The sequence below is a fragment of the Pseudorca crassidens genome, chromosome 2, assembly GCF_039906515.1.
Source record: "Pseudorca crassidens isolate mPseCra1 chromosome 2, mPseCra1.hap1, whole genome shotgun sequence".
Classification (NCBI taxonomy): Eukaryota; Metazoa; Chordata; class Mammalia; order Artiodactyla; family Delphinidae; genus Pseudorca; species Pseudorca crassidens.
The window spans coordinates 80,111,487-80,138,774 of record NC_090297.1 but is presented as its reverse complement, the minus strand read 5'-3'; the positions used below and the strand labels follow the sequence as shown (position 1 = coordinate 80,138,774).

The window sequence follows — 27,288 nt, the reverse complement described above, 5'->3', positions numbered from 1 at the left end:
AACCAATACTTGTAGCTTGTTATATTAATAGTTATAAATGTCTAAGGCTTATTAAATGAAAACACCCATAAGTTTTATCTCAAGAGTCTGAGCAATAAGAATTTTAAAAAGCTGACAATGAAAAATAGCTGAATATTCTGGGAGATTCCATAGTAATAGGAAATGGCATTAACTAGTTACCTTCTCAATCTTCCCCTAGAAATGACTATTCTGCCCATTAATATCATCTTTTAGGGAGTTATCTGTTGTTATAGTGTTCAGAAGGCTGAAAAACCTGAAGAATATGAATAGGGAAGCTCCTTCCTAATATTTAACTACAAAACACCAAAAATTGAGGCAACATTCTCTAGTGGGATTGAAATTCCCTGAGAACTAACTTGTAACCTGGATATCTTTTAAAACACTAGCTCCTTTTACCTTCCCTTACATATCAACCAAATTCTATTCTTAAAGTCGAGTATTTCAACTTTTCTATTCAAAAGACATTAATGGAAAGTTGAAAACACAGCCCTGAATATTAAACTTTCTTAGAGAATGTCTCCTTACTTGCACTTTTGGTAAATTTTTCTTCCTGTTAATTTTCTGAGAATATGTTAACTTGATTGTGAGCCACATTTCTAGAAAGAAATACATCTATCTTTCATATATTACTTGAGTCAGGTCAATGTTTGTTAATCTACTACCAACTATTTGCCGAACAGAGAGAATTCATCAGTCTCAGAAGGAAAATAATCCTAGTGGTCAATACTTTTTTAAAAAAGGGCATTTTTCAAATGAGTAGTCTGACATTGACATAAAAAATATAAAAGGATGACTTTATTAAACATACAAATTCAAGAACATTCAAGTTTTTTTAAAAAAAGATTACAGCATGAGAAGATAGCAGATCAATGGTAATGGTAAATATATATATATAATACTTGCCAAACAGAGTATAGATAAGACATACTAACTTCAGTGCTCAAAACAACAAAAAGAATGTTGTATCTTCCTTAGCTGTATTATACCTCTATGACTACTAAGTGGGAAACTTCTCAGCAGGCCCACACTCGCAGACTTATTTCCCATAGTAAATTTGATATGCTGTCATTGATATATATATCATTTTGAAATGTTGTAATATATAAACCTCTATCTTAGTTCCTTTTCTACATTGCCTACTTCATTAGAACTCTTCCCAACCTACCTCAGGACACTAGTAAGCATCCTTCTCTGAGCAGGACCAACTTGGTCAAAACAGGATATAGAATGGCTCTAGGCAGAGGAAAAATCTCCAATAATATTCTCAATTCTGTGTTCACTTTTCCTTTTAGCAGCTACCTAATCATATCTAAGATGGTATGAAAAAACCATACATGTTCAGAGAAAAAGAAAAGCATTTTGGACTATCAATATCTACCTTAGTCCTGCAGCTTCCCTTTATCAACCAGTGAACACATTATTTTAATTTCTCAACTGTGAACACAGGCAATATTTAACAAAGCACCCAGAAACTTTGTGGAAAGTATCATAAAATTTCCAAGGAGAATGTGTTAGGTGGGGCTAGAGAAGGCAGAAAATTCAAGAGAAACCATTAAGAAAAACATGGCAATTCACACAAAAAATGCTTTCACAAAATACTTTAAAAAAATGAATAAATTAAATTCAATTTCAAGTAATACCCCCCCAATATTTTCTCATTGTTTTAGTGTTCATAAAAGGTATAATATATGCCTCTAGAAAAGGAAATTATCTTCTTTACCTACAGAATGGTTAGAGTACCAGCACCAGGTGGAGTTTTCCAAAAGTACAGAGAGTTTGAAGAAACCAGTAAACTAAGTCTTTTGACTCATTTAATCCCTGTCACAACCTTTAATTTTAAGACTCGTACCTTGAACCCCTATGTACTAGGCTAAAACTGCTCTTATTTCTGCATATGGCAGTGACAAGTAATTAGGGAAATGAAAGATCTGATCCTACTCGGGTAGATCAAACTCAAAGATCATTTTGTTAGTCTAAGAACTATCCTAGTCATTTTAAGTAATCTTAATCCATATTTTAGAATCTGCCAGGAGATTTTTAAACAAATTATTCACCCTGCCCGGGTCTCCAATCAAGAATTTATGGCTATTACAAATAACTCTTTTTCACCTCACCTCACAATACACAACAGCAAACTTTAAAGAACAATAATCATAAGCTCATATCTTTGAAAAATGGATGCAACAAAGCTTCTTCTGCTGTTATTCTTGAAGCCGGATTTAGATCTAGGAGTTTATCAAGCAGGTCGTAAGCTGCATCAGGTACCTCATCCCAGCCTTCTAGATTGGTAGGAGACTCATCAAGATTACCCCCACAGCCATTACTGTCCCCTTTACACAATGAATTCCCTGAGTGTTGTGCTTTAGGTGTTTGTATGAGGTGAGCACCTTTATGGTCCATCTTCTCTGAAAAAGCTGGGTCTTGAGAAGTGAGCTCTTGTATATCACTTGTTAATTTAGGAGTGTTAGAATTTACACCTCTGAGCTTCTCACAGAGTTTTCTCAAGTCTTGTGCTGGAACTTCTTTGCTACACAATATTGATTTGCCTAAAAGAGAAAAAATATACATATTTTATATTATTTGAATATATGAGAAGTCTCTCCCACGAGAAACATGCAAGTCCAACTGCATGCTTTTTGGATATATTTACACTGAATATGAGATAGAACATCACGTGCTATATTTAAGTTGTGTTTTACCTTACATAGCTGAAGGTCAAATCATAAAGTGAAAGGTAGTAAGTAGAAAGCAGTGACTTAATAAGTAAAGGACTCACTTGACTCTGTCAAAGTCTCCAGCTTCATTATATTCTTCTGTAATCTTTAATCAGCAGCAGCTCCCATTCCCTCTCCCCCTTCCAAGCTTCTACATGCCTCTAACTACATGGTTCCTGTCTTTGATTAGGATGCCCTGCACCTCCCCTCCAACTCCGTGCCCAGAATACTCCCACTTAGGGCACCACTCAGTTCAAGCATTACCTCTAAGATGCCTGACACTCACAGAGTTGATCATCCTAAGCTTCTGTTATATCCTGTGAAGGTTTCTATTATTACTTTTGCTATTCTGTATTGTAACTGATAAAATACATGTCTGTCTCACCTGCTAGACTATGAGCTCTCTGAAGATAGGGACTATCTTATTTATCTTTGAACCCCCAAAACCTAGACATCCATACTAGGTACATACTAGGTTCTCAATTAATGCCTGTTGGACTAGACAAAAAGGTATTATTCTGCTTCTCACGTCTTTGTTCAAATATCACATCCTTATTACAGATGCAGTCCTTAACCAACCTATTCAAAATAGCTAAGCCTTCTTCACTCCCTTTACCCTTTTATTTTTCGCAATACCACCCGTCTGTCTGACAGTATGTATTTGTTTATTTTTTCTCCCCCCATTAGAATTTAAGCTCTATGAGAAGAGACTCAATAATAGTCTATCTAACCTAGTACACATACGGTCTCAGTAAGTGTTTTTAAATCAGTTAATAAACCAACCAGATCTTCGTTTTAAAAAATATAAATGTCTGAAACAATTCCCCAACAAAATTATTAGACACGGGCAAAAATAAGCTAGGCACACAAATAGGCAATAGTCTGTTACTTTTGCCGTATTTCCTTATTAAATAGAAATGGCTCTAAACAATGAGTTTGCACAGCACTTAGATTCCTTTCTGGGGCATGTGGATTGTTAACAAAACAATCTATCTCTGGATGATAAAAAGTTACTTTTACATACACTCATCTCTGCTGGATAGGTGGACTAAGGTGGTGGGAAAAAAGGTGGTGGGGGGAAGCAGTGAGGGGACAAAGGAAATAAACTACCCAAAACTAAGTTTGTGGGGGTATAGCATGTTAATCCTGTTTTACTTTTAAATCTATTTCATTATTCCTCTTCTCTCTAAAAAATTATAGCCAGAGGAGAATAGCTCAAGGTTTTTCTTCTGAATTTATTTAATTCGACGAGTACTTAATGACAGTCTACAATGGGGCCAGGTCTAGGGGTTGAGGACAGAGGGGAAGGTTACACACAACACAAGAGAAGTAGAGAAGTGCTCCTGCTGTTCTGGTAAGTCTCTGGGTGATAAAGGGGGACAAGGTCATCGCTGTTGAAGTTCTGAATCCTTTTGTATTCAGCCCAAAGTTATAGTAAGATTTGACTGCAATACAGCTGACCCTTGAACATCGAGGGAGTCAGGAGGGCTGACCCCACGCAGTCAAAAATCTACATATAAATTTATAGTTTGTCCTCCGTATCTGCAGTTCTGATCTGTGAATTCAACCAACTGTGGATCGTGCAGTACTGTAGTACTTACTGAAAAATAGCTGCAAATAAGTGGATCCAAGCAGTTCAAACCCATGTTTTTCAAGGGTCAGCTGTAACTAAAGAAGTCATACTAATGAAACTAAGACAAGTGCTCTATAGCATTTTTTAAAATATGAGAGCAAGCATTACAATGATAAATCTCTAAAAGCCCTTGCCTGCTATGCTATCATGATGCTTGCCCTACGATGTTTTTTTGTTAGATGTTGCACTTGCATTTTTGGTCATCATTTACTATTACAAATGGGGGAGATTTGAGTTCTTCAACAAAATGTTTAGGGTTTGATAAATTTCATGTTCATAAACTTCTTATGAAGTTATTCAATAGCAGATGATAGTTTTCCCCATCAGTTGAAAATAAACATTCTCATGTAAGAATACAATTTCCAAGGCTTTGCTTCATGGTTCCATTTCCCATGTGTATATGTAATATCTCACCCTATCACCCTCAGATAAAATTTTCTTATTATAGTTTCAAGAAAGGTGCAAGTCGTAGACTGACTGTGCTGCAGAACCACAACCGCCACTAAGCCTTCCTGGTGGATCACACCATGGTACCGGTGCCCAAGTGAGGGACAATCATTTTTGCAGTAGTTCTTACTCAGAAATAGTTCTTGGTCAAAATCACTTGTTTTTTCAAACTAACAAGTCTCAACGCTTTCTAGGTATCATACTTTTCTGAATCATATTTTCCAGGAATAGGTGGGGTGAGACAGGCATATGTATTTCTTGAAGTTCCTCAATTCTGATATGCACCCCTGATTAAGACCCACAGATTCTGGGGCTGGGCAACAGGCAGCCCAGCTACTTTTGAGGTGGGCTGACTGAAATTTTGTCCCAAAGGAGTGTTCCATATTTTGGGGCAGCATGCTGACTCAATTACACCCACCCACTTTGGAAAGTATTAACTATAATTGTGCATGGAGAATAAATACAAGGTGGCCATCTGAGTTCAAGTTGTTGGCAAGAGCAAGGCTGAGATAATTCTCAGGTGCCCTATGAGGTACACTGCATATCCCAGACTTGAAGTACAGGAACTTGTGTAGCTAAGATGACTTCCCACATCCAATAAATGCTTATAATATTACTCCATCAGTAAAGGTATTCTGTTCATTTCGCTTCTCTACTACTCTAACCCTAAGGAACCTGACAACAACATACATCCTATTATGTCCCCTACTGCAGTCCTTACTACACTGTATTATAATTAACTATTTACTTGTTAATACAGACTAAGAGTATTTAAGGCAGGCCCAAGAGCACCTGATGCTTAATAAATATACAATAAACAAATTAAAACATATTATGAAAAATATTTATGCAATAAAGTCAAACCATAACTACAGCGAGTTAAGATTTTATTCCTTATTCTTTTAAGATTATAAAGTTGAACTTTAAATATTGGAAAAGTGTAGTACTCTGCGCTTGATAAGATAAACTGATTACATGTAGAGAAGAGAAGTGATAAATTATTTTCTTACACAATGCAATTAATTTTCAAGCAATTGAGAAACTTTGTATCTAACACCAGAGAACATTATATGTTTATTTGTAAAGAGAATTTCATAATAATTTATTAAGTGATTTGTAGGAGATAAATCAAAGGTATTTGTTTTGTTCTATAATATAAAACTGCTTACCAAAAGTTTTAGCAGCCTGGATAGTTTCCTTGGATCCACGAATTGTCATAATTTGAGCCAAAGCGGTTAAATCATCACTTGCTTTATAAAATGGATATCGTCCACTAAGCAAAGAAAGGAATATGACACCTGCAGACCACATGTCAATTGCTGTAACAGAAAACAAACTTTAATTTTACTCCTACATCAGTAGTTCTCAACCGTTACTGTATATTCAAATCCTCTTAAGAGCCTTAAAAAAATTTTGATGCCCCGGCCAATCCCCTCAGAGGTTCTGATTTAATTGGTCTGGAGTAGGGCTCAGGCATCAGTTTTTTTTTAAAGTTCCTCAGGTGCTTTTAATGATTTCAGGGTTAAGAATCCCTGGTTTAACATCCTTAATGCAAAATACAATATTTTCTTTCTTGAGCAACATGAAAGTTGCTAAGTTTAAAAGGATATCTCATCACTAAGTAAATGCACATTTTATAACATCAAAATAAATCCAAAGTAGCTACGTAGGAAAAAATCTGGATGTACCCCAAGAGTTACACACCATAGTAATGAAAGTGTTTCACTTTAGTGAAAAGCATTAAACGTTAGAAGCTCATCTTCAGCAAGATGTTAACCCTAACTTTTGCTGTAGAAACTATCAATCTCTAGAATTCTGGCAGTTATGATTAAGACCAGCTCAGCCTCATGAGAATAAACTCATTTTTTAAAAAAATGTTTAGGGGGACTTCCCTGGCTGTCCAGTGGTTAAGACTCTGCACATCTACTGCAGGGGACATGGGATTGATCCCTGGTAGGGGAACTAAGATCCCACGTGCCTAAGATCCCACATGCCGTGTGGCCAAAAGAAAAATGTTTAGGGACATCTTCTCTCCTAATGGGTGAACTCCCAGTATCATCAAGTTATTGGCTCTACTCCCTTGGCCACTGCATCATCTGCCTTTCTTGGTTCCCTTTGTACCTCTGCCTGCTCCTTCAATGTTTCCTCTAAGCCTTAAGGGCTGAGGTTACCCAGAGTTCCAACTTCTACCCTATATACTCTCCCTTATTGGCCCATACACTTCACAGCTTCAGCTACCTTTTATATAGTAATCATGACAGTCAACTGTATTTCCAGTCCAGACTTCCCTGTGCTTCACTTACTTTTATTCTGTTGGACATCTCTATCTGGATGTTCCACATATATCTCAAACCAATTATGCCCCCAATCATCTTTATCTTTCCCTGTACACCAGTTACCTCTTTATTCTCCCCTTGGTTACTGGTACCCATTCAAATCTCCCAATCTAGGAGTCTGATAAACATCTTGGATGCCTTTTCCCCACCACTTCATACCCAAATCCCGCATCCAATTATCCATGAAGCTCTGCCTTTCCAATTCTTTGCTCTTCTTTTCAAAGATTTTTTTGATGTGGACCATTTTTAAAGTTTTTATTGAATTTGTTACACTATTGCTTCTGTTCTATGTTCTGTTTTTTTGGCCATGAGGCATGCGGGATCCTAGCTCCCCGACCAGGGATTGAACCTGCACACCCTGCACTGGAAGGTGAAGTCTTAACCACTGGACCACCAGGGAAGTCCCCAACTCTTCACTTTTCTGTTCATTTGTATTATTACTGCCCTCGTTCAGGTTTTCATCATCTCTCACCTGGACCTGGTCCTCTCTGCATACCTGCCAGAATGACCCATCTAGAATACAATTATTACCATCCCTTTCCCTTGAGTAACTTTCCAAAACCTACAGGGTACAGTCCAAGCCATATAACAACTGTGATCCGAGACCGTCTACCTTCTTCCAGGTTTATTTCTCACCACTCCTTGACTTTCATCATACATTCCAGCAACACTAAACTCTTATTGATTCCTGTATGACCATGCTATTTCTTGAGTTCCTCTGCTCATGCAAACCCCTCACTCCAATTTACATTCTCTTTTCAGACGTTCTATCTTCCATGAACTTCCTTCCATAATCCCTTCAGATAAGGTTAGATACCCCTAAAATACTCTGTATAACGTTTTATAACCATACTTAACAGGTTATTTTATATTTGCGAGTATGTCCTGACCAGAGTGTAAGCAGAGTTTCATTCATTTTTTATATCATTAGCAAGCACAGAATAAACACAGAACAAATGAATACATTTCTGTAAGGTCCATAATCCAAGTGAACAGCAGGGTTCATCTATTCAATAAGATGTTCCATGACAACTCTTTCAGGCTATAGACTTTTCTTTTTCAAAAATCTCTTTAATGCTATTATATTGTTTTCACAATAATAAAAAATTTTAATCAAACACACAATCATATGTGTATCACAGAAGAATTTTCAGGTATTAGACAAACATAAAATGTTGCTAAGTTAGCAAATACTACTAAACACAATTTTTTCCCCCACAAAGGTGATGTTAAAATTATTCCTGGTGAAATCATCTTGTAAACAGATAAGCAAAATGCAATCTATCGGGTAAAAAAAAAAAAAAAGGAAACACTAGGATTAGGAGCTTTCATAAATAGCACTATCTCAAAAATGGGAAAGCCACACTGCTAGAACCACTTACATAACTTAGTTAAAAGCAGCAGAGCTCAAATTTAATCATAAGTAGACAAAAATCATAAAATAAAATACACCCACGGCAACCAATTTAACTGGGTTCTGTATTTCTAGTGCAACATACCTGTAGTTTGGTTGGGGCACTTTGTCAAGACCTCTGGTGCTCTGAATCCTGGTGTACCTGCCCTAGGTGCAACCTGTTGCCGCCTTATGATGATGAAATAAGATTTTTCTAGTTATGTAAAGTTTAATTATTTAAGACCAAAAAATAACATTTATCAATTTAGTTCACAGTAAATTCTACCTTGATATCTATATAAATAAAAGCTATTACAAAGCAAATGATAATCCAGTGTGATGAAAATCCTGGATTTTGTTTCTATAGGTCTCTCCCCCGACACTAGTTCCCAGGCCTTATTCCAGAAGGGTTTTAAGGTAACTTCCAGGCATAGAAAGAGGTAGTATATGGTAAGAACATAACAGAAAAATAGAATACAATGGGAACTCTGAGGTATAAAAATTTATTTCTGTTTGGAGTGATTAATTTCTGAGATACTTGTTCACTTATATACTTGAGTTAATCAGGAAAGGCTCATGAAAGCTTATAAAAGTCTTGAAGGGAAGAAAAAATTTATGTGGCGAAGAGTTGGAGGTGGGAGTGAGAGAAGAGTTCTAGTATTTGGTTCAGGTTATTCTACACAGGCAAGAAAAAAGAAAGAAAACAAGATTAAATCAGCAAGTAAAACATACAATTCTGAAGTTTCATAAGAGCTATCCCTACCCCTACCAAAATTATTTGCATGTAAAAGTAAATGTGTTTTCCAAAGAGCATTTGCATGTGAAGGGAACAAATATGACAATACTTGTCATTTGCTCTTCAAGGTACCAATCTGCATTAGTGCCTATGCAGTTCACAGAACTGCATTGTTCCCTTTCACTCACTCAAATCAACTGTCCACCAAAATCAATGCAATTTCTCATCTTGTCTGGCAGCATGCTGGTGATTTTATAGCACCATCAAAACACATTACCTTGAAAGGCAAATACTGCAAACTTTATCTGTTGCATAACAGTCACAGGTCAGGCTAGCTGGGCAAGAACTGGCAGTTTTCCTCATCACACTACTATTCGTAACTTTTGTAGAAATAGCCTTCTTTTTTGTTGCTAATTTTCTAGATAGTAAATCCACAGTCTTTGACTGCTTCATAAGCTGTAAAAGAAAAGTCATATTCTCTATTTTCATGGCATTTAACATGATGCCTTTGAGATGCTAGTAGAGCAAAAAGCAATAGGGGAAGCATAACTTTCAAAACTGCTGAATGTGCTGTTGGATTGTAAATAAACACTTGTCTATCAAAATATTTAAGGTCTTTTTACGTTACTATGTTGAATAAACATATTAAAAATTTACTAACCATTCCTAGTTTGGTGAATATTTGAATTACACTTTATTAGAACTTTTCCTGAAATGTTACAAAACAATTACATTCTAGTGTCTAACTCCATTTCAGAACTGTAAACTGCACAATTACATTGGCTAAAATCAGTTTTAATTTGTTCCTCATGCTATCTAGCTCCTACAGGATATTATAAGTCAATTAAAAACCACTTAACATTGGTGATAATTTTGTAAATTTTACAAACATCTTTACGCTATCAACTGTGTGTCAGAAATGTGTTAGTTGTTGGGAGCTCACGTTCCAGCCAATGAGAGAAAAGGCCTTAACGTTCTAAATGTTCCTTTAGAGAAAGAGCAACAATAGTCAGCTAATCAAAAATGACAAAAAATTCCAAAAGAAAAGTTCAGAACTGGAGAAAATGAAGCATTGACTAGATGCTCAAAGCAGTAATACCTTCTGCTAAAGCAAAACTCTTAAAAACTTACTAATAATAAAAGCTAGCCATTCCCCAAATTCTCTCCAGTGTACGACTGACTGATGATTGCACTATTAAGCTACATTACTTACTTTCACTGCAGGGCTCTCATGTGAAATGGAGCTGTGTATATTGAAATTTCTTTCTCCAAAAACAGAGCGCTGGACAGAAAGGCCTACAGATCCCTCCTACAATACCAACAAAAACAAGGAAAATAAGGATTATATCTGTAACACTTTCTGCCAGCTGTACTCTGCCATAGTTTTGAAAGAGTTAAGTGACATAAAACAAAAACAGCTGCATCCAAGTCATTCTCAGGCATCAAAACACTTCTGTGAAAGGAGAAAACAGTCTAGACAGAACTCTTAACCCCCATACAATGTTATCATAGTCCACAAATATATATAACTAAAAAATTCTAAAACCACCTGCATGGATGTTACATTTTGCTGTGCAGCTAAAATGGAGATAGACACTTCAGAATTTTTCCCCTATAACTAATGCTTTCTTTTAAAAAGGGTAATTAATATGAACTTTATAACATGCAGGGAAAATTACTTTCCGTTTTTGTTATATAATGCAATTATAATGATAAAGACATTATAAATCTACCAAGCAAAATTTTCAGTTTTGAAATCATAAAACAATCCATTGTAAATCTTAGTGAAATCTAATCAATTGAATATATAACACGTGTAAACAACATTGTTCTTTTGTTGCGTTATCCTAGAATTATAACTCCCCATGTTGAATGGAGTACATTTCTAAAACCGTATTAGTACTTAAGAAATAAAAGAGGTAGAACCTTTCCATCTTTTCCTTGTTTAATCTGAATCTGTGCACTTGTGTAGGGCCTTTTAACAGCAGTTTTTGTGGTAGGCTGCTGATCCAGCTCCTTAGGTGCTGCTGGGCCGCTCAATGAAATTTTGTTTCCGGTGATTACATAGGATTTATTTTGTGAACAGCTTTCCTGCTGAGCTTCAGACTGGACAAATTTGAGAAGCTCTATTTTCGTATCGTGGGTTCCTTGGGCCAAACCAAAGTCTACCAAGGCATACCTATGAAACAAAAATAAGCACTTTTACTTCTCTGTAACAAAGCTTAGTTAATATCATAATATGCTCAAACCATATTCACCCAGAAACTGTATTCTTTGGGGGATAAATTAAGGATTTATAACATTCTTGAAAAAAGAAAAGTAAGTTTTACAGACAAGGTAAGGATTTAATAGCTAACTACTGAAAATTAAGGAAAGATGTATCCCACACAAGAAAACATCTTTTCTCTCCTTCTTCCCATGGCTTGTGCAGACAAGACAACAAGGAATGCAGGATGTAAACACAATCCTTTGTCCTCTGATGGTGGCAGAGATGGCACCATAGCAGATAATTTTTAATTAAACAAGTTTAAAAGAAAAATAAATTAAAATCATGGTTTAAAAATCTGATTAAAGAAAAAATTAAAAGTCAGGAATACAAAAGCCCAAGAAAAGAAGTTATGGTTCTATTATCCTTATTATACTCAATATGAGCCATTATATAAACAGCAGTTTTTAAGTTTTCAGCTTACAATGCCTCTATGTATATAATCAGCATAAAAAATAGTCAAAAAACAAAACTTTAGTGTTGAGACATGAAATTGGCTATCATGTGGTCCAATCCCCTCATTTACTAGAAAAGAAAAATGAAGCCCAGAGATAAATGTATAAGGTTAAACAAACAAAAAACTAGACCCTTTCTAAGTCTTTTAGCTCTTTCCACTGAGCCATGGTACACCTCATGACGTACACTGTTTTACTAATACAATTTTTTTTTCTCCTTGAGTGTATTTCCCTTCCTCAACCACAGTGAAAATCTGAAACAGAAAAAGATGTGTGTGGCTGTTACAGGATGCTCTGCATCTAAGAGGTGGACCCACAGCACAGATTCAGTCAAGTATTAAGTATTTGCTGGTAACTTTCCATACTTACTTTCTCAAGCGCCTATTATATAAAAAATTGCTGGGCTTAACATCACGGTGAACAATACCAAACTGATGAATGCGTTTCAAAGCTTTGAACAGATTAAACATATATTCCCGTACTTCTTGAAAAGAAAGAGAATTCAAAATGTCCTAAAATAAAGTTATGAATAAGGTTATAAGATTGTTTTAATGAAATATTTAGCTAATAAAAATTCAAGAAATATTAAAACCTACCAAAAAGGACTCATGTTCCAGATATGGCATAGCAATAACCACATGATCATTTTTCCTAAAGCAGTATTTAACTCCCATGACATTGTCTTGCCCCCTAGTGGAAAAATGCACAATGAACTTGAGAAGAAAGGTCAAATGAACTGAAACTTTATGCAGTTTTTTAAAAAATGCAGTTTTAGCAATGCATAAATAATGCCAGAAAACTGACTTAAAACCATCACCATACAGGAGAGATTACTCATTTAACTGACTTATGCAAGATGAAGGGTTTTTTTTTAAACAAACAGTACCAGTTATGAGGTTATAATTCAAAATGAGATAATTTTAATTGAGGAGGTGACAGAATGGGAAGGAAAAGATGAATAATAAAAATGAATTAACAAGACTTAGTAGCAGATAAGATGGTAACAGTAATAAATAAATCAAGTAAAAATTAATAATAGCTAATATTTATTGAACATTCACTACATGCCAAGCTCTTCACACCTATCAACAAATTCACTTAATTTTCACAACAACCCTATAAGGATGGTGCCATTATTTCCTACCCCCCCCTTTTTTTTTTAACATATAAGGAAACTGAGGGACAGACAGGTTAAGGAACTTGCCCAAGGTAACTCAACTAGTAGGTCATGGAGCCAGAATCTGAATCCAGGCAGTGTGCTCCAGACCTAGACTCTTAACCACTATACTATACTACCTCAGAGAAAGGTGAGGAAAATAGGGTAAACTGGATTTTCAGAGTTTTGAGACTGAGTAACTAAAACAACATGGATACCAACAAAATATGTAGAGAAAACAGGAAAAGAAGCATCAAAAACCAAAACCTCATCATTCTGATAGATACAGAATCTTGTATCTATCAGATACAAGATAGATATCTAGATATCTTGTATCTAGATACAAGACTATATCTTAAGTGAGAAGTCAAGTGTAAGTCAGTGACAATATTATAGATAAATGATACCTAAAGCTGTGAAACTATTAGAGAAGAGAAAACTGAGCCTTGGAAAAGTCTCATGTTGGAGGGCAAAATAAGGAAGGAGCAGAAAGCCCAGATAGGGACATCCGCAAGTGAGGAGTTTTCAAGGAAGGGGTGATCAACAAGGAGGTCAATTAGAATAAGGACTGAGGGAAGGCTTTCAGTCTGGCAAAGAGGAATTAACTGGCAAAAAGAAATTAACTAATTTTCAGAAAGCAGTTTAAGTGGAAAGGAAGAGGCCAAACAGGATTTAAGGAGGGAAAATAGTATACAATGGAAACAGAACATAAAGACAATTTTCCTGAAATATCTGTCAAAGAATAAAAACCAGTGTGGGAGCTAGAAAGGAAGCAAGATCAGGTAGACTTTTTTTAGCATGCACATTTTTGAACAACAAGGAAAGAAAAAGTGGTAGAGGGAGTTATTTAAAGTGTGAAAAAAGGAATAATCTTATTCAGGGGACTAGAAGGTATTATGTAATCATGCCTTACAGAAGCCATCTTATCCTCTTGTCTTCTGAGGGGTAAAACAAATTAATAGGCGTGTTTATTCATTCAATAGATATTTAGTGGGCACTGTTACTTGACAGACACTATGTTAGACATTAAGGATGAGAAGGTGAATTAAAATTAACATGATTTCTGCCCTCATGGACTTTCCTAAATAGTGGGCAATATGGATAATAAACCAGGTAACAAATAATGACAAATTATGGTAAGGGTTTTGAAAGATATCAAAAGGTGCTGTGACAATAAAAAATAGAATCTAATTCAGAGAAGACCTCTTTGAAGTGGTACCATTCTTGCTCAGAGCAGAAAGATGAGGAGTTAGCATGCAAGGACCTGGAGGGGTCTTCCTGGATAGGGAAGAAGTATGGGTAGTGGCCCTGAAGTGAGAAAGCTCTTGACACAAATTTGAGAAGCTAAAGAAAATAGAGCACAGTGAAGGAGGTGGAAAGACTGGCATGGGATAAAGTTGGATTTTTTTTTCAAAGAACATTGGGAAACCACTGAAGAATTGTTAAGTAGTGGAAGTAATAGTATCCAATTTATATTACATACATACATATTTTTATATTTTAAGGATCACTCTGGCTGTTTTGTGACTATGGGATTAGGAGGGGAAGAGAAGAAGCAGGCTACTATAGTAATCTAGACTTGGACTGAGACAGCAGTTGAGAAGACAAAGATATGGATGAGATTTTAGATATATTTTGGAGGCAGAATTGCCAGGACATGGTGATGGAGTGGACTAGGAGAGAAATGGAGAAATTGAGTGTGATTACTAGGTTTCTGCCTTGAGTAACTAGGTAGACTGTGGTACCATTTGCTGAGATGGATAGATGAAGGCAGATTGTTGCCACAGGTAATTTTTGGGGCAGATGAAGGTGAATTAAAATTTCGTTTTTCGCATATTAGGTTTGAGATGTTTATTAGGTACCCAAATGGAAATATCAAATCGTCAGGTGGATACACACAAATCTGCAGTTAAGAGGTCTGAGGTTAGATATACTTACGGGAATCATTACTATATATTTAAAGCCACGTGGAATACATGACACCATCTAAAGAAGTCTAGAGAAAGAAAGTCCAGGATCAAGCACTGAGGAACTCCAACACTTAGGGGTCAGGTGGAAGAGGAAGAACTGGCAAAGGATACTGAAAATGAAAGGCCAAATAAAGCAGGAAGAAATCAAGGAGTATATGGTAGTACAGAAGTCAAAAGACAATGGTTCAAATCAATTATGTTAAACACTGCCAGGAGTTCATGTGAACAGAAAAAGGAACCGGCAAAACAAAGTCATGGTTGCCCCTAAAGTAGTTTCCACTTAGCATAGAGGAGAGCAGCCTCACTGTGTGTGTGTGGCAAAAGGCGGGTGTGGAAGTGAAAACAGTCTGTGCAGGTAATTTTTGAGAAGTCTGGCCATGAAGGGAAGCAAAGAAATAATGGAGTAGCTGGAAGGGGGACGGCGGTACAGGGAGGATAAGAGATACTACATCACGTCTCTATGTTGACAGGAATGACCTAGCAGAGAGAAACCAAACAGAAAGACATGCCAGAGGATTCTGTTGTTCAAAATAAAATATGAGATGAGGCTGTCAATATCTGGGGAGATGTGAAATATGAGTTCCCCACATTTTTAAAAATATCTACACCATGAAGCCAAGGTTTATGATTTGGCAGGAAGATTAGAAAAAGAAGTGGTAAGAGAACAGAAAGTCAAGCTGAGCCTCAGGAGAAATCCACTTTAAAAATTAATATAAACTTAACTAGCCATTCCAAGATTAGTGGAAAAGTGCTAGCAAACTGCAAACACCTGACTGAAGAATATGTTTAATCCACAATCTCACCATCCCTATTAGATATCTACTTAAAAATCTTAAAAATTATATACAGCAGTTCAATTAAAAATATCTTTAAATTGCCTACCCAGCCACTGTTAGGCACTGAAGCTCAGCTGCAATTCTTACAGGATGACTTGTTGGAATTAAGTGTTTCAGAGCAATTTTCTCTTCAGGTCCCACTTTTAACTGTGTTGTGGCCAAATACACAGAGCTGAAAGTGCCTGTAAAACAATTTATTAGATTTTTCAATATTTGGTTTTTAAAAATGTTTATGAGACAATGCTAAAATAATTCTTAAAAACTGTTTGGAATCCATAAAATTATCATAATCTGTCATCAATATTTTAATGACACTGAATACAAAAAGCAAACACATTTGTAAATACAACTTATTTTCAATTTTTAATACATTCTTAACTGTCCTCACATCTTTAGGGGGTATATTAATTCAGCAAAGCTATACAGTAAATCTGTTTAACTGAGTTAGCATAAAATATTTCCACGGTATGACCCAATCTACCAAGTATCTTTCTACAATTTATCATTGTAAATTACTTTCTTAAGACTTGGATTCAGTTCTGTTAGAAGTAAAAATGATAACAGTCTTAGGGGGCAAAAAAAACTACATTTTTTATTTTAAAAAGTTTTTTTAAACTTTTAAATTCACCATGAAACTAAAGAGAAAAAAATATAAGATTTGGTGGTCAGTTAAATCTGAGAAATACTGAGTTAAAGCAAATTGATAGATTATTTCTAGAACTTTAATGTACTGAAGTACATCATAAATAACGAAAAGGGAGCTATACATGCTATAGTTTTCAAACTTATTAGCCTTAGAACACACTCCACTCCTCCCCCTCTCCAGGAATAGTTCGCTATTTGTTATGAGGACATCAGTTTTCCAGAACAAAGTTTTTGAACACTAAGTCAGTGTTCAAAAAACGGTAAGAAAAAAAATATAAAGATTTGCTTCTTACATCCCAAATCATCTCATCTTCTAATCTCTCTGCCCTCGCTGACTCAGCCTTTTCTCATCTCACACTTTCCATTGTGAAAAGCAAGCAATGAATAAACGGAAGTTTTGTTGTTTTTTTTTTTACTGTTAAGTTTTTATTTACTATTTCTCAGTATAGTCACTAAAAAGTTCTATTATCTGTTATCTTCTCAATCCCTTCACATTTGTCTGCCAAATTTACCCTTCATTCAATCAATATGATTGCTAGTCTCTCGATGGTATTTACGTAAATACTGACTATCCTATAAATATTGTACCACTTTATTTTCATCATTTTGCCATGAAAAATTGCCATTGTTCAACGTACAATTCTACCTAAACGCAATGGAGAAAGAGAAAAAAGATTCAGCTTTCCATGATCAAATCCCCCCACTTAAATCTTAAACTTTTTATTTTTAATAATTATCTTTAATAATATATTATTAATATAGCAATACTTTTTTTAAAGCAAGCATCTGCCTTTTTATTTTTAATTAATTAATTAATTAATTAATTTTTGGCTGTGTTGGGTCTTCGTTTCTGTGTGAGGGCTTTCTCTAGTTGTGGCGAGCGGGGGCCACTCTTCATCGCAGTGCGCGGGCCTCTCACTGTCGCGGCCTCTCCTGTTGCGGAGCACAGGCTCCAGATGCGCAGGCTCAGTAGTTGTGGCTCACGTGCCTAGTTGCTCCGCGGCATGTGGGATCTTCCCAGACCAGGGCTCGAACCCGTGTCCCTTGCATTGGCAGGCAGATTCTCAACCACTGCACCACCAGGGAAGCCCCCAGCAATACTTTTCATAGTATAAAATTATAAAGGTTAAAATAGGACTGTTCATTTTACTGTAAATATTTATTTATTCTTAGATTCTTTCCAAGGAAAAAAGAAAAGCTGATAATTAGTAATATAACCATAGTCTTAGTATTTTTAAAAGGGGTATTTTTCCAATAAGAAATAATAATGAAAATCAAGATTATATAAAGGAAAACAGGAGGAAAAAAAGCTTATAAAGATAATGAAGTATATCCCCAGATTACCTTCTCCAATTTTGTCCTTAATCTTAAACACATTACCAAGCTGTGGTACAGCTTCGTAAAGCTTCTGAATATCTTTCTTAACACCTATCAAGGAAAAAAGAATTTAGGTACAATTAATTACTTAGGTTGAAAAATCTCAATAAAATAATTTCTAAAACATAAGTAATTACATTACAAATAAAAGTATCTATAATAAACCTTAAACTCATGATAAGACTAAAACCCCATCAAGTTGCTCTAACTCACACACCTCCTGAACAGACAAAACTGCAAAGTAATTGAATCACTCACACCCAATTGCTGCTACTCTGAAATTACATACTAACATATAGATACATTGTCACTGCATAGAGTACAACACAATGAAGAGGCTAAATTTAAAAAATAACTAAACAATTTGTGCTGCGATCACTAGATGGCATGACAAGGACACAATGCAATCTTCTTGAAAACTGTTTCTTTCCCCCAAAGATACAAAATCTTACAGGCTTGGAAAAGTTTTACATATTGAATATTCACAGTATACTCTAGAAAGAAGGTCTACTAAAGGTCTCAAGAATGTTAAAAAATATATTCTTTAAAAATTGTCCCAATTAACAGTAGTATCCTATATCTTGACAGCAGAAAAATCATTACTTTTAAATAAATATAAGCTCTTTACAAAAACCTACATGGTTAAAATTCAGAGAGGCAATAATACAAAATGTGATAAACTACTGGATACAAAAAAGAACTACATACTTAAGAGTCCTCAAATTTTATTACAATATCTAGGCCAAGCATCAGCTACTTTTAAAGTTATAATAACATTCTGCATCATGCAACAGTTTTAAGGCATTTTCAAAGCACCTTCACACATATTATCTTTTCAGATCTACATAACAGCACTGTGATATTGGGAGAACAGAAATAATTATCCTGATCTTTCAGAGAAGGAATCCATATTCAGGGAAATTAAATCACTTATCCAGTTTCACAGAGGTACTGCTGGTAAGTTTATAGACTCACTCATTTAACAAACACTGTGTTTTTAAAAGTGCCCAGCAATTGGCATATTAAAAATACAAATGAACAAAGGTAGTGGAAGCCCCTGTTCTCTAGGAGCTTAGCCTAGTAGAAGAGACAGATGTTAAAAGCTCACTTTTAATACAAGATTTTAACTGTAATATTAGAGGAATGCACATATTACTAGGTAGAAGGGGGGAGGGGAATGAACACTCCTGAAGGTGCCAGGTGGCTTCAGGTGACTGTTAACCTGTGTTTTGAAGCATTCACCAAGTAGAGAAAGTGCAAGAAGGCATTTTAGGAAGGAACTATTATGTATGCAAAGACATGGAAAAGGAAAAAGGCATGGGTTATTGTGGAGGGAGGGGAGAGTAGGAGAGATAATAAAATTCAATGTGGCTGAGGAAGGAAAGGCAGAGGATGCAAAGGAAGGCCATGTAAAGTTTTTAAGCAGGAAGATGACAAGTGGAGGATAAATCTGAGGTGAAGAATACTAAGAATACTAAGAGGTGTAGATTAAATAAGAGGCCAAGAAGACCTAATCCAGTAGCCTTTCCACTACATCACTCCATCTAAGGTAATGGGAAGAACTTACTTAAATTACCCTCACCTTCCCATCTACCTTGCAGATGAACTGGAGAAGCTTCATGGATTTCAATATAACAGGCAATATAACAATAATCCTGTGAACCAGTTTTGGAGATGACAGGCCTAAATCAAAACGCTGGCTCCACTATTACCCAGCAGGTATGACCTTTCTAGAGCATACAACTTATCCTCTGTGAGCCTTAATTTCCCCATCTATAGAAAAGGGGGCATAACAGTACCCATGCCGCTGAAATACTGTGAGGATTAAATGAAATAATATACACAACACAAAAGCAGCTTCTAACACAATGCCCGACACATTGTAAATATTAAATTATACTGGTGATTCTTATTGCTGTGGTTACTATTATTAACATTATTTCTTTAGGGCTTTTGCTCTTACTATTCCCTCTGCTTGAAATCCTCTTCCCTTATAACTTCGTATGGCTGGCTCAATTGTCACAGTTTCCTCTGACATCGCTAGTTAAATTAGCGCTCCTCCCATTATCCACATTACCCTGTTTATTGTCTTTGGAGTTCTTATTCACTATAAAATTATCCTGTTTATTTATTTGTTTGCTGTCTGCCTCCTCCCACTAGAATATAAGCTCCACCAGTACAGGCTCCCTGTCTGTACAATTCACCACAATGCACTCGGCTCTTAGAAAACTTCCTGGCATGTTTGTTGAATGAATGAATTCTTACTATCATCATGGTTGTTCAGAGACAGCTGTAGGAAAAAAAAAAAAGCAAAAGTTTACAAGTTACAAGAGAGTGAAGCCAAAGACAAAAGCAATCACTTCACCATCAGCTACCACACTACTTCTCTCTCGAAAACAAAACCAAGGCCTGGGGGAAAAGCTGGCTCTCTAGCAGTAATAGTTGCCACAGTCAATTACAATCATTCCTAATGAGTGTCAAGTCCAACCAGCTTCAAATTCCAGTGTCATAGGAAAGGCATCATGAAAAGGCACTACAATGATATATTCAATTTGTTATTACATTTCTTTGATTCTAAGACACAATTTTAACGACTCTGAAATTGGGATGCAACTTACAACTGTTGCTGGCCAGCATCAAAACTTATACAACAGGTGTCAATGACCTGAAGAAAATTCAAGAAATCACAGAGGAGCATTCACATTTAATCCTTAAGAGCCAAAATGGCTGTAGGGAGGAATAGTAGAGGTGGTGAAGTAGAAATCAAATGTAGGCCAGCTCCACATAACTGGGTTGTTCTTAAGAACTCATTAACAATGGCTTTTTTAAAAAATGAATTCTTCAAAGAAATTCTGCATCACTAATGTTTGAGAACAGGGACTTCCCTGGTGGTGCAGTGGTTAAGAATCTGCCTGCCAATGCAGGGGACATGGGTTCGAGCCCTGGTCCGGGAAGATCCCACATGCTGCAGAGCAGCTAAGCCCGTGATCCACAACTACTAAGCCTCGCTCTAGAGCCCGTGAGCCACAACTACTGAGCCCGCATGCTGCAACTACTGAAGCCCACGCGTCTACAGCCTGTGCTCTGCAACAAGAGAAGCCACCACCGTGAGAAGCCTGCGCACTGCAATGAAGACCCAATGCAGCCAAAAAAACAAAAACTAATGTATGAGAACAATATTGTGAGGGGAAAAAAATAGGATATTAACAAGTCTGAGTATAAAAAGTGATTCAGAAGGGACAGATCTGAAATGTTTATTTTCCATTTCATGTATGTCCCAGAGATATACAATTATTTGTCTAATTACATCTAAAAGAACTCTTCCAATAACTATAAAAAAAAATTCTAGGTGTTAAGGAAAGCACTGTCACAGTATAACTGGCAGTATTTCTGAGCAGTACATAAAATAATGGTGTATCTTACAATTAATGGTGTTTAGGTATGACAAAATATTTTAAGAACCATTTGTGGTCTTTTTATTACTAAATGTATTGAAGTGTTTGTGTGCATGCTTTGTTGTATATACATGATTAATTACACCAAAAGCTTTGTAGTAGGATGATATAGTTTCATGTGGCTATTTAAATTAAAATTAAATAAAATTAAAAATCAACTTCCTCAGTCACATTAGCCATATGTGACAACATACAAACATTTCTGTTAGTGCATAAAGTTCTAATGAACAGTGCTGATACAGAAAAAAGCCTGGAATCTAAAGAGTCTGGATTCACTCAACTCCTATAATTAAACCACATTACTGTTCAGGTTTTTAACACTTAAAACAAAGGAACTGGATTAGATGAACTTTACCTTCCAACTACAATATTCTATGCTTTTCCTACGAGTTCCACATTTTGGAACTTCCCTTTGCATAAACATGAGCTGGCAGTTAGTAGTAGAGATGCTGGTTAACTGTTAGAAATAAGCAGGAAGAAAATATAAGTAGTAAGAAAATACTGTAATGCAAGGCCATGTGAATGACTATGCAAGCTCAATGTGCTTCCACACCACCACTCACTTACTATGCACTTACATATCTCTACAAAACTCAAACTATGTTTATGTTAAGGTTTCCTGTCACTGCAGAACAACTCTGATGTTTCTGAACAACAGAAAAATTTCCTGACAACCAAAGTGAATGAAAAATCCCCAGATTATGAATTGGGAGATGAGAGGAGACAGTGAAAGAGAGTACTCATATCAAAAGCTAGAAAATACTACTAAAGGCAGAGACCAATGAATATATACTTTGAGGACTGGGGAAAGACCCTGAAAAAAGTCCACAAACTAAAATATTATTTAGGTCTTCATTAAATATTATGAAGGTCTACGCTTCTGTTTTGAAATTTTAAGCGATTTTTTTTTCTGCTACATAATATATCCAAGTTGGCTACAGCAACAGCATCCTTAACTATACTCCCTGCTTTCACCCTCATCTTGTTCCACATAAAAGCCAAAGAACTACCTCCTTTCCTCACCCCTCTCTTCGACTTCACTCCCATCACTCTCCCACTTCCACTCACATGACCTCCTAGCTATTTCTAAATGCTAGCCACACTCCCAGCTTAGGGCCTTCGTACTTGCTGATTCCTCTGTCTGGAATGCTCTTCCCCAGATACACGCACAGCTCACTCCTTCACCACCTTCAAGTCCTAGTTCAAATGTTACCACACTGAAGCCTTCTCCAACCAATTACACTTACTAAAATCACAATCTCCTCTCCCAATACCTCCTATCTCCCCTTCCCCTCTACATTTTCTTCACAGCACTAATCACTTTTGAACATACTATTTATTCATTTTCTATCTCTATCCACTAGATTGAGGGCACTGATTTTTGTCTGTTTTACAAACGGATTTATTCCTAGCACCTAGAAAGGTGCCTGCACATAAAAGACATAGACATTTAAGAAATATTCATCATACAAATGAAATGTTTTCAATTACTTACCATGGAGTAAAACTGACCTCCAGGAATATATGTCATGCTTATTCTGGGGCTTCATGTTTTGCCTAAAATAATGCTTCCTATAACTAGGGAGATCATATAATTTAGCCCAAACTGGGAGAGTCTTCAGAGTGAAAGGGGGCACTAATAATTACACTGTGACAACAGGAATAAACTGGATCTGTCTCAGGCAAACCAGGACGTTACCTATAACCCACTTTAGAATCGTAGGCTAAGAGCATCCATATAACACAATGAAAGCAAGCCTTCCAGTACAGTTCAACAGTATGGAGGAGACATTCAGTATATATACAGTTTATACTTCATTTTTCACTGAAAAGATATTTATCACTTACTAAACTTGGCATATGGTAGATACTTAAAAAAAAAAAAAAGCCTGCTGAAAGAATGAAAGAATAAACATTTGAGCTAATACTTTGCCAGGTAGTTTGTTCACCAGCATTTTTCTTAATAGGAAAAAATGGAAAACAATCTAAAGGTTCAATAAGAAAAGGCAATTAAATAAATTATACGATACCATGCAGTGGAACATTAGGCAGTCCAAGCGCAGAGTATTTAGTTACATTAAGAAATGTTCAAGATATATATTGCTAAGTTAAAAATGGAGATCAGAAATAAGTTGGCTGTGATCCTAATTGTTTTTTAAAAAATGTATCTCTGTATGCACAGGAAGACCAAAGAAATATAACAAAATGTCAACAGTAGCAATATCTGTACAGTGGGATATTTTCTTACTTTGACTTTCTGTATTTTCTTCAATAAGCATCTATAATTTTTATCAGAAAAATAGTTATAAAAAGCTGACAAATATCCCCAAACAAAGGGTCATACTATGCAGGCATTGTACTAAAAATTTTACTTTATATTCTTTGGATGAATGATATCTAATCATTCAACCTAATATTTTCAGGCACCTACTATGTGCTGAAGACTGTTAGGCCCTGGGAATACAAAGATATATAAAAATCCCACCATTCAAAAGTTATTACATCAAAGGAGAGTAAATCATATTAGATCATGAGACAGTTATGTGCCTGGACTTCATCAGCTTTACTCCTTATTCAAGTTATGTTTTTGATATAATCTTAGCTTTTATTAAGGGTCAAATAAAAAAGAACCATATGAATAAAATTTCAGCATGTTTTATAAATTATCAAAGGTACTGTTTATAATGCTTAATGTTCTGTTACATATAAAAGCCACCAAACTTTGGAAATTTGGAATAAAATTCACACCACTCTTCATTTCCTAGCAGGTGTTCAGAAGAGTATTAGAATAGTAGTTTTTACCTGAACGTATGCTAGATCCAAGTCAGATTCATTCATTCATACACTCTGCCTAATGCACAATGTACATCAGGAGCTATACAAGATACTGCCTTCAAGGACCTTATAGTATAACTGAAGAGACAGAATACACAGAGTGCTAAACAATACAAGAATAATAATAATATAATGACTGTTATTGTATTATGTGTCTGATGACATAGGGAAAGGTGAACCATGAAAAACAGGTAATTGCAAGAAATATGGAAGGCAAGAAGGAAAGCATCCATGAAAGTGGATGAAAGTGGCATTTTAAGATTATTCTAGTGGCAGTGTACAAAATGAACTGGAGGATGAAAAAAGAAGTGAAAGCAGGCAGTTTAAGTAAGAAACTTCGTTGTAATTCAGGAGCAAAGTGTAAGGGAATGAATGAATGTGGTGAAAGTGGGAATGGGAAGAGGCAACACTATACATACTAAAAAGAAGTAAGATAAAATTGGGTGACTGGATGAGGGGAGCAAATACAAAGCACAAGTCAAAGATAACTCTAAAGTTTTAAGCATAGAAACTTTAACTGGAATAATAGTGGCTTTCATCAAATAGGGACACCAGGAATGGTACTCATTTTAACATAAAGATGAGTTTACCCTTAGTCAGAAAGCAAAAGTATGGGATGTCATATTTTTCTAGGGTCGAGTTAAAGTCTATTTTGTAGTGCATAAGTATATATCATGGATGAAAGGTCAAAATTAATATTTTTGAAAAAGCACTAAATATGCTTAAGACAAAGAGAAAATAACATTTAGCTACATTTTAAGAAAAGAAAAGAGAAAAAAAAAACAGTCAATTGGAACTCCTATTTAACCAATATTTATTAAATGCCTGCTATGTCCCAGGCACGCTGCAGGAATGAAGGTGCATGTTACAGTGTACAAGATTAGGCATTGTTTGACCCTCTCCTTCTCATTTCAAGGTCTGGGTAAGGGTGAAGCAACACTTCATGATGTACACTGAGATACAGTCCTTCATTACTGCTACAAACATTTCATTTACTTTTGTCAACTAATTCTGCCTTTGAATATGTAAGTTAAAGTCCCTCCAATGCCGATTTCTAAATTCAAGCTTAATGCAATATGGTGATTAGAAATAATCACCATATTGGTCTAGAAGAGAAATTCTAGTTTGGGTATCAACAAACTTTGTTTGTCTAGTTTGGGTATCAACAAACTTTGTGTTCTTAGACAACGACTAATATTAGACTGCAGCAACTTCATCTGTAAAATGACATGGTTGGACTACAATCCTCCTTCTAAAATGCAATCCAATCCTAAATCTAGATCTTATGAAGCTTCACTGATTCATAAAATGCTCCTATATAAACATACAACTCACTTTAAGATTCAGGACGTGTTTTTTGTTGTTTGTTTTTAAATAATCGAAATTCCAGAATTGTTGCCTGTACATCTTTGGCAATGAACACATACCTGGTAGTTTAAAATTCTGCTCATGTTTTAATGAGCCATCCGCCAGAAACCGGCCGCGAGGAGAAAAAGCCGTTGGCTCCTGCATCTGAATCCCTAAAGAAGCCTCCATCGCAAAGCGACTGCGGCGCAAAACGCCAGCTAAGGGGTCATGTCCACAGGGGGAGCAAAGCAGCTGTGAAACTCGGCATACTGGAGAAGATGAGAAGTTTAAATCACTCAGTGAACTAAGCACTAAAAAATGCTACTGTCCCCAAAGGGGCAAACAATTAAAAGCGCACCGTATGTCCAAATCCCCAAAGGAAGGAAAACCGTGAGCCATTCCTAAGGATTCCATGGGTCCACTTTCACCTCCCAGAAACACCGGCAGGGGGCCGAAGGGAAATGTGCCTAACAGGAGTCTCCCCGGCAGCCGCCGTCAGGGGCAAGGGAGGCGGTGGGAACTGCAGAGGCAGCGAATGCGGGGGGAGAGGCCTTAGTGGGGAGAGCGGTTCGACCTGAGGAAGAGGGTTGGAGGAGGAGATCGTTTGATTGCTGAAAGGGAGCGCCAGGAGGCTTGTCCAAGGCCCCACGCAAGTTGGTGGAGAACTGATACGACACGGCTCACGAGCGCCGGGCGGAGGAAGAGAATGAATGGGATCCCTCGGCGAGCGCGGATTGCGAGCTCCGCGGGGAAGGACCTTCTTCCCTCAGACTCCAGACCGAACGGGATGCGTAGTGCGCAGGCGCACGACTTTCCCGCCGCAGGTCAGGGGGATCCGAAGTGGGGATGGGGTGTGGGGGGGTAACTGCACTGCTAAAAGACCGAAGTCACGATCCAGAATTCGTTTCTAATCCCTCACAATCCCGCGCCATGGAGCAAACCGTCGGAAACTCACGGTTTAAAGGAATACGACTTCTCTGGTTCCCCAAAGGCCTAGGTCGCCGCCTCCGAGAGCGCCCACCTAGCGAGTCTGCCAAACGCGCCTGCGCAACACTTCTCGCGTTGCTGCTACTAATTGCTCATGCGCACTGTAAATCCCTGTGCGCCGCGTTATCTGCTACTGGGCGCTTGCGCAAGCGGGTTGGGTTTCTTCCGCAAGGCTGTGGCTGGCTGAAATAACGGTTACAGATATAGAGTCCGGGCATAATCCTTTACTAAAAAATAGAGTGAAACGTAAGGTTAAGGATCTAACAGTATTTTCAGGAAAGAGGATAATTCAGAGACATAAAAGTCTCAGGTACTGGAGTCGTAACACATCCCGACTTACAGAGATATTGGGCACGCTGAATAAAAGACATTCATTTTCTTGACTCCCAGCTTCACTTGTTTTTGTTGAGTGCCCTACTCTCCGTTAAAAGCAAGCAAACAGAGAAAGGCAAATACTACTTGTTTATGGCTGTATTCGAAGAAATGAGCCCAGTGACATTCACTCAGTCAGTCGGTCAGTCAGTATATATTTGAGCCCTTGGCTCTGAGGCTGGTTTCTAGAGGCTGGAGTTACAGCGGCGAACGCATGATAGAAAATACCGCCATCCCTTTATGAAGCTAAATTCCAGTGAGGCAGTGGCAATAAACAAACAAATGAGCAACATTCTTTTTAGATATT

General features: G+C 36.7%; 1 protein-coding gene across 2 annotated transcripts; it reads right to left on the bottom strand.

The window, feature by feature from the left end:
* Positions 1 to 794: 794 nt before the first annotated feature.
* CDC7 (cell division cycle 7) lies at positions 795 to 26,722 on the bottom strand. Of its 2 annotated transcripts, XM_067726877.1 has the most exons (12): positions 26,578 to 26,722; positions 25,703 to 25,891; positions 17,953 to 18,036; positions 16,010 to 16,145; positions 12,598 to 12,691; positions 12,371 to 12,513; positions 11,207 to 11,459; positions 10,494 to 10,589; positions 9,558 to 9,736; positions 8,651 to 8,733; positions 5,985 to 6,134; positions 795 to 2,567 (listed from the first exon to the last, which is right to left on the bottom strand). In XM_067726877.1, the coding sequence occupies exons 2-12, from the start codon at positions 25,809 to 25,811 to the stop codon at positions 2,173 to 2,175; spliced, it is 1,722 nt and encodes a 573-aa protein (XP_067582978.1). In that variant the 5' UTR covers positions 25,812 to 25,891; positions 26,578 to 26,722; the 3' UTR covers positions 795 to 2,172. The 2 variants fall into 2 exon arrangements, with proteins under 2 accessions (XP_067582978.1, XP_067582979.1); XM_067726878.1 differs by lacking the exon at positions 10,494 to 10,589.
* Positions 26,723 to 27,288: the final 566 nt, after the last annotated feature.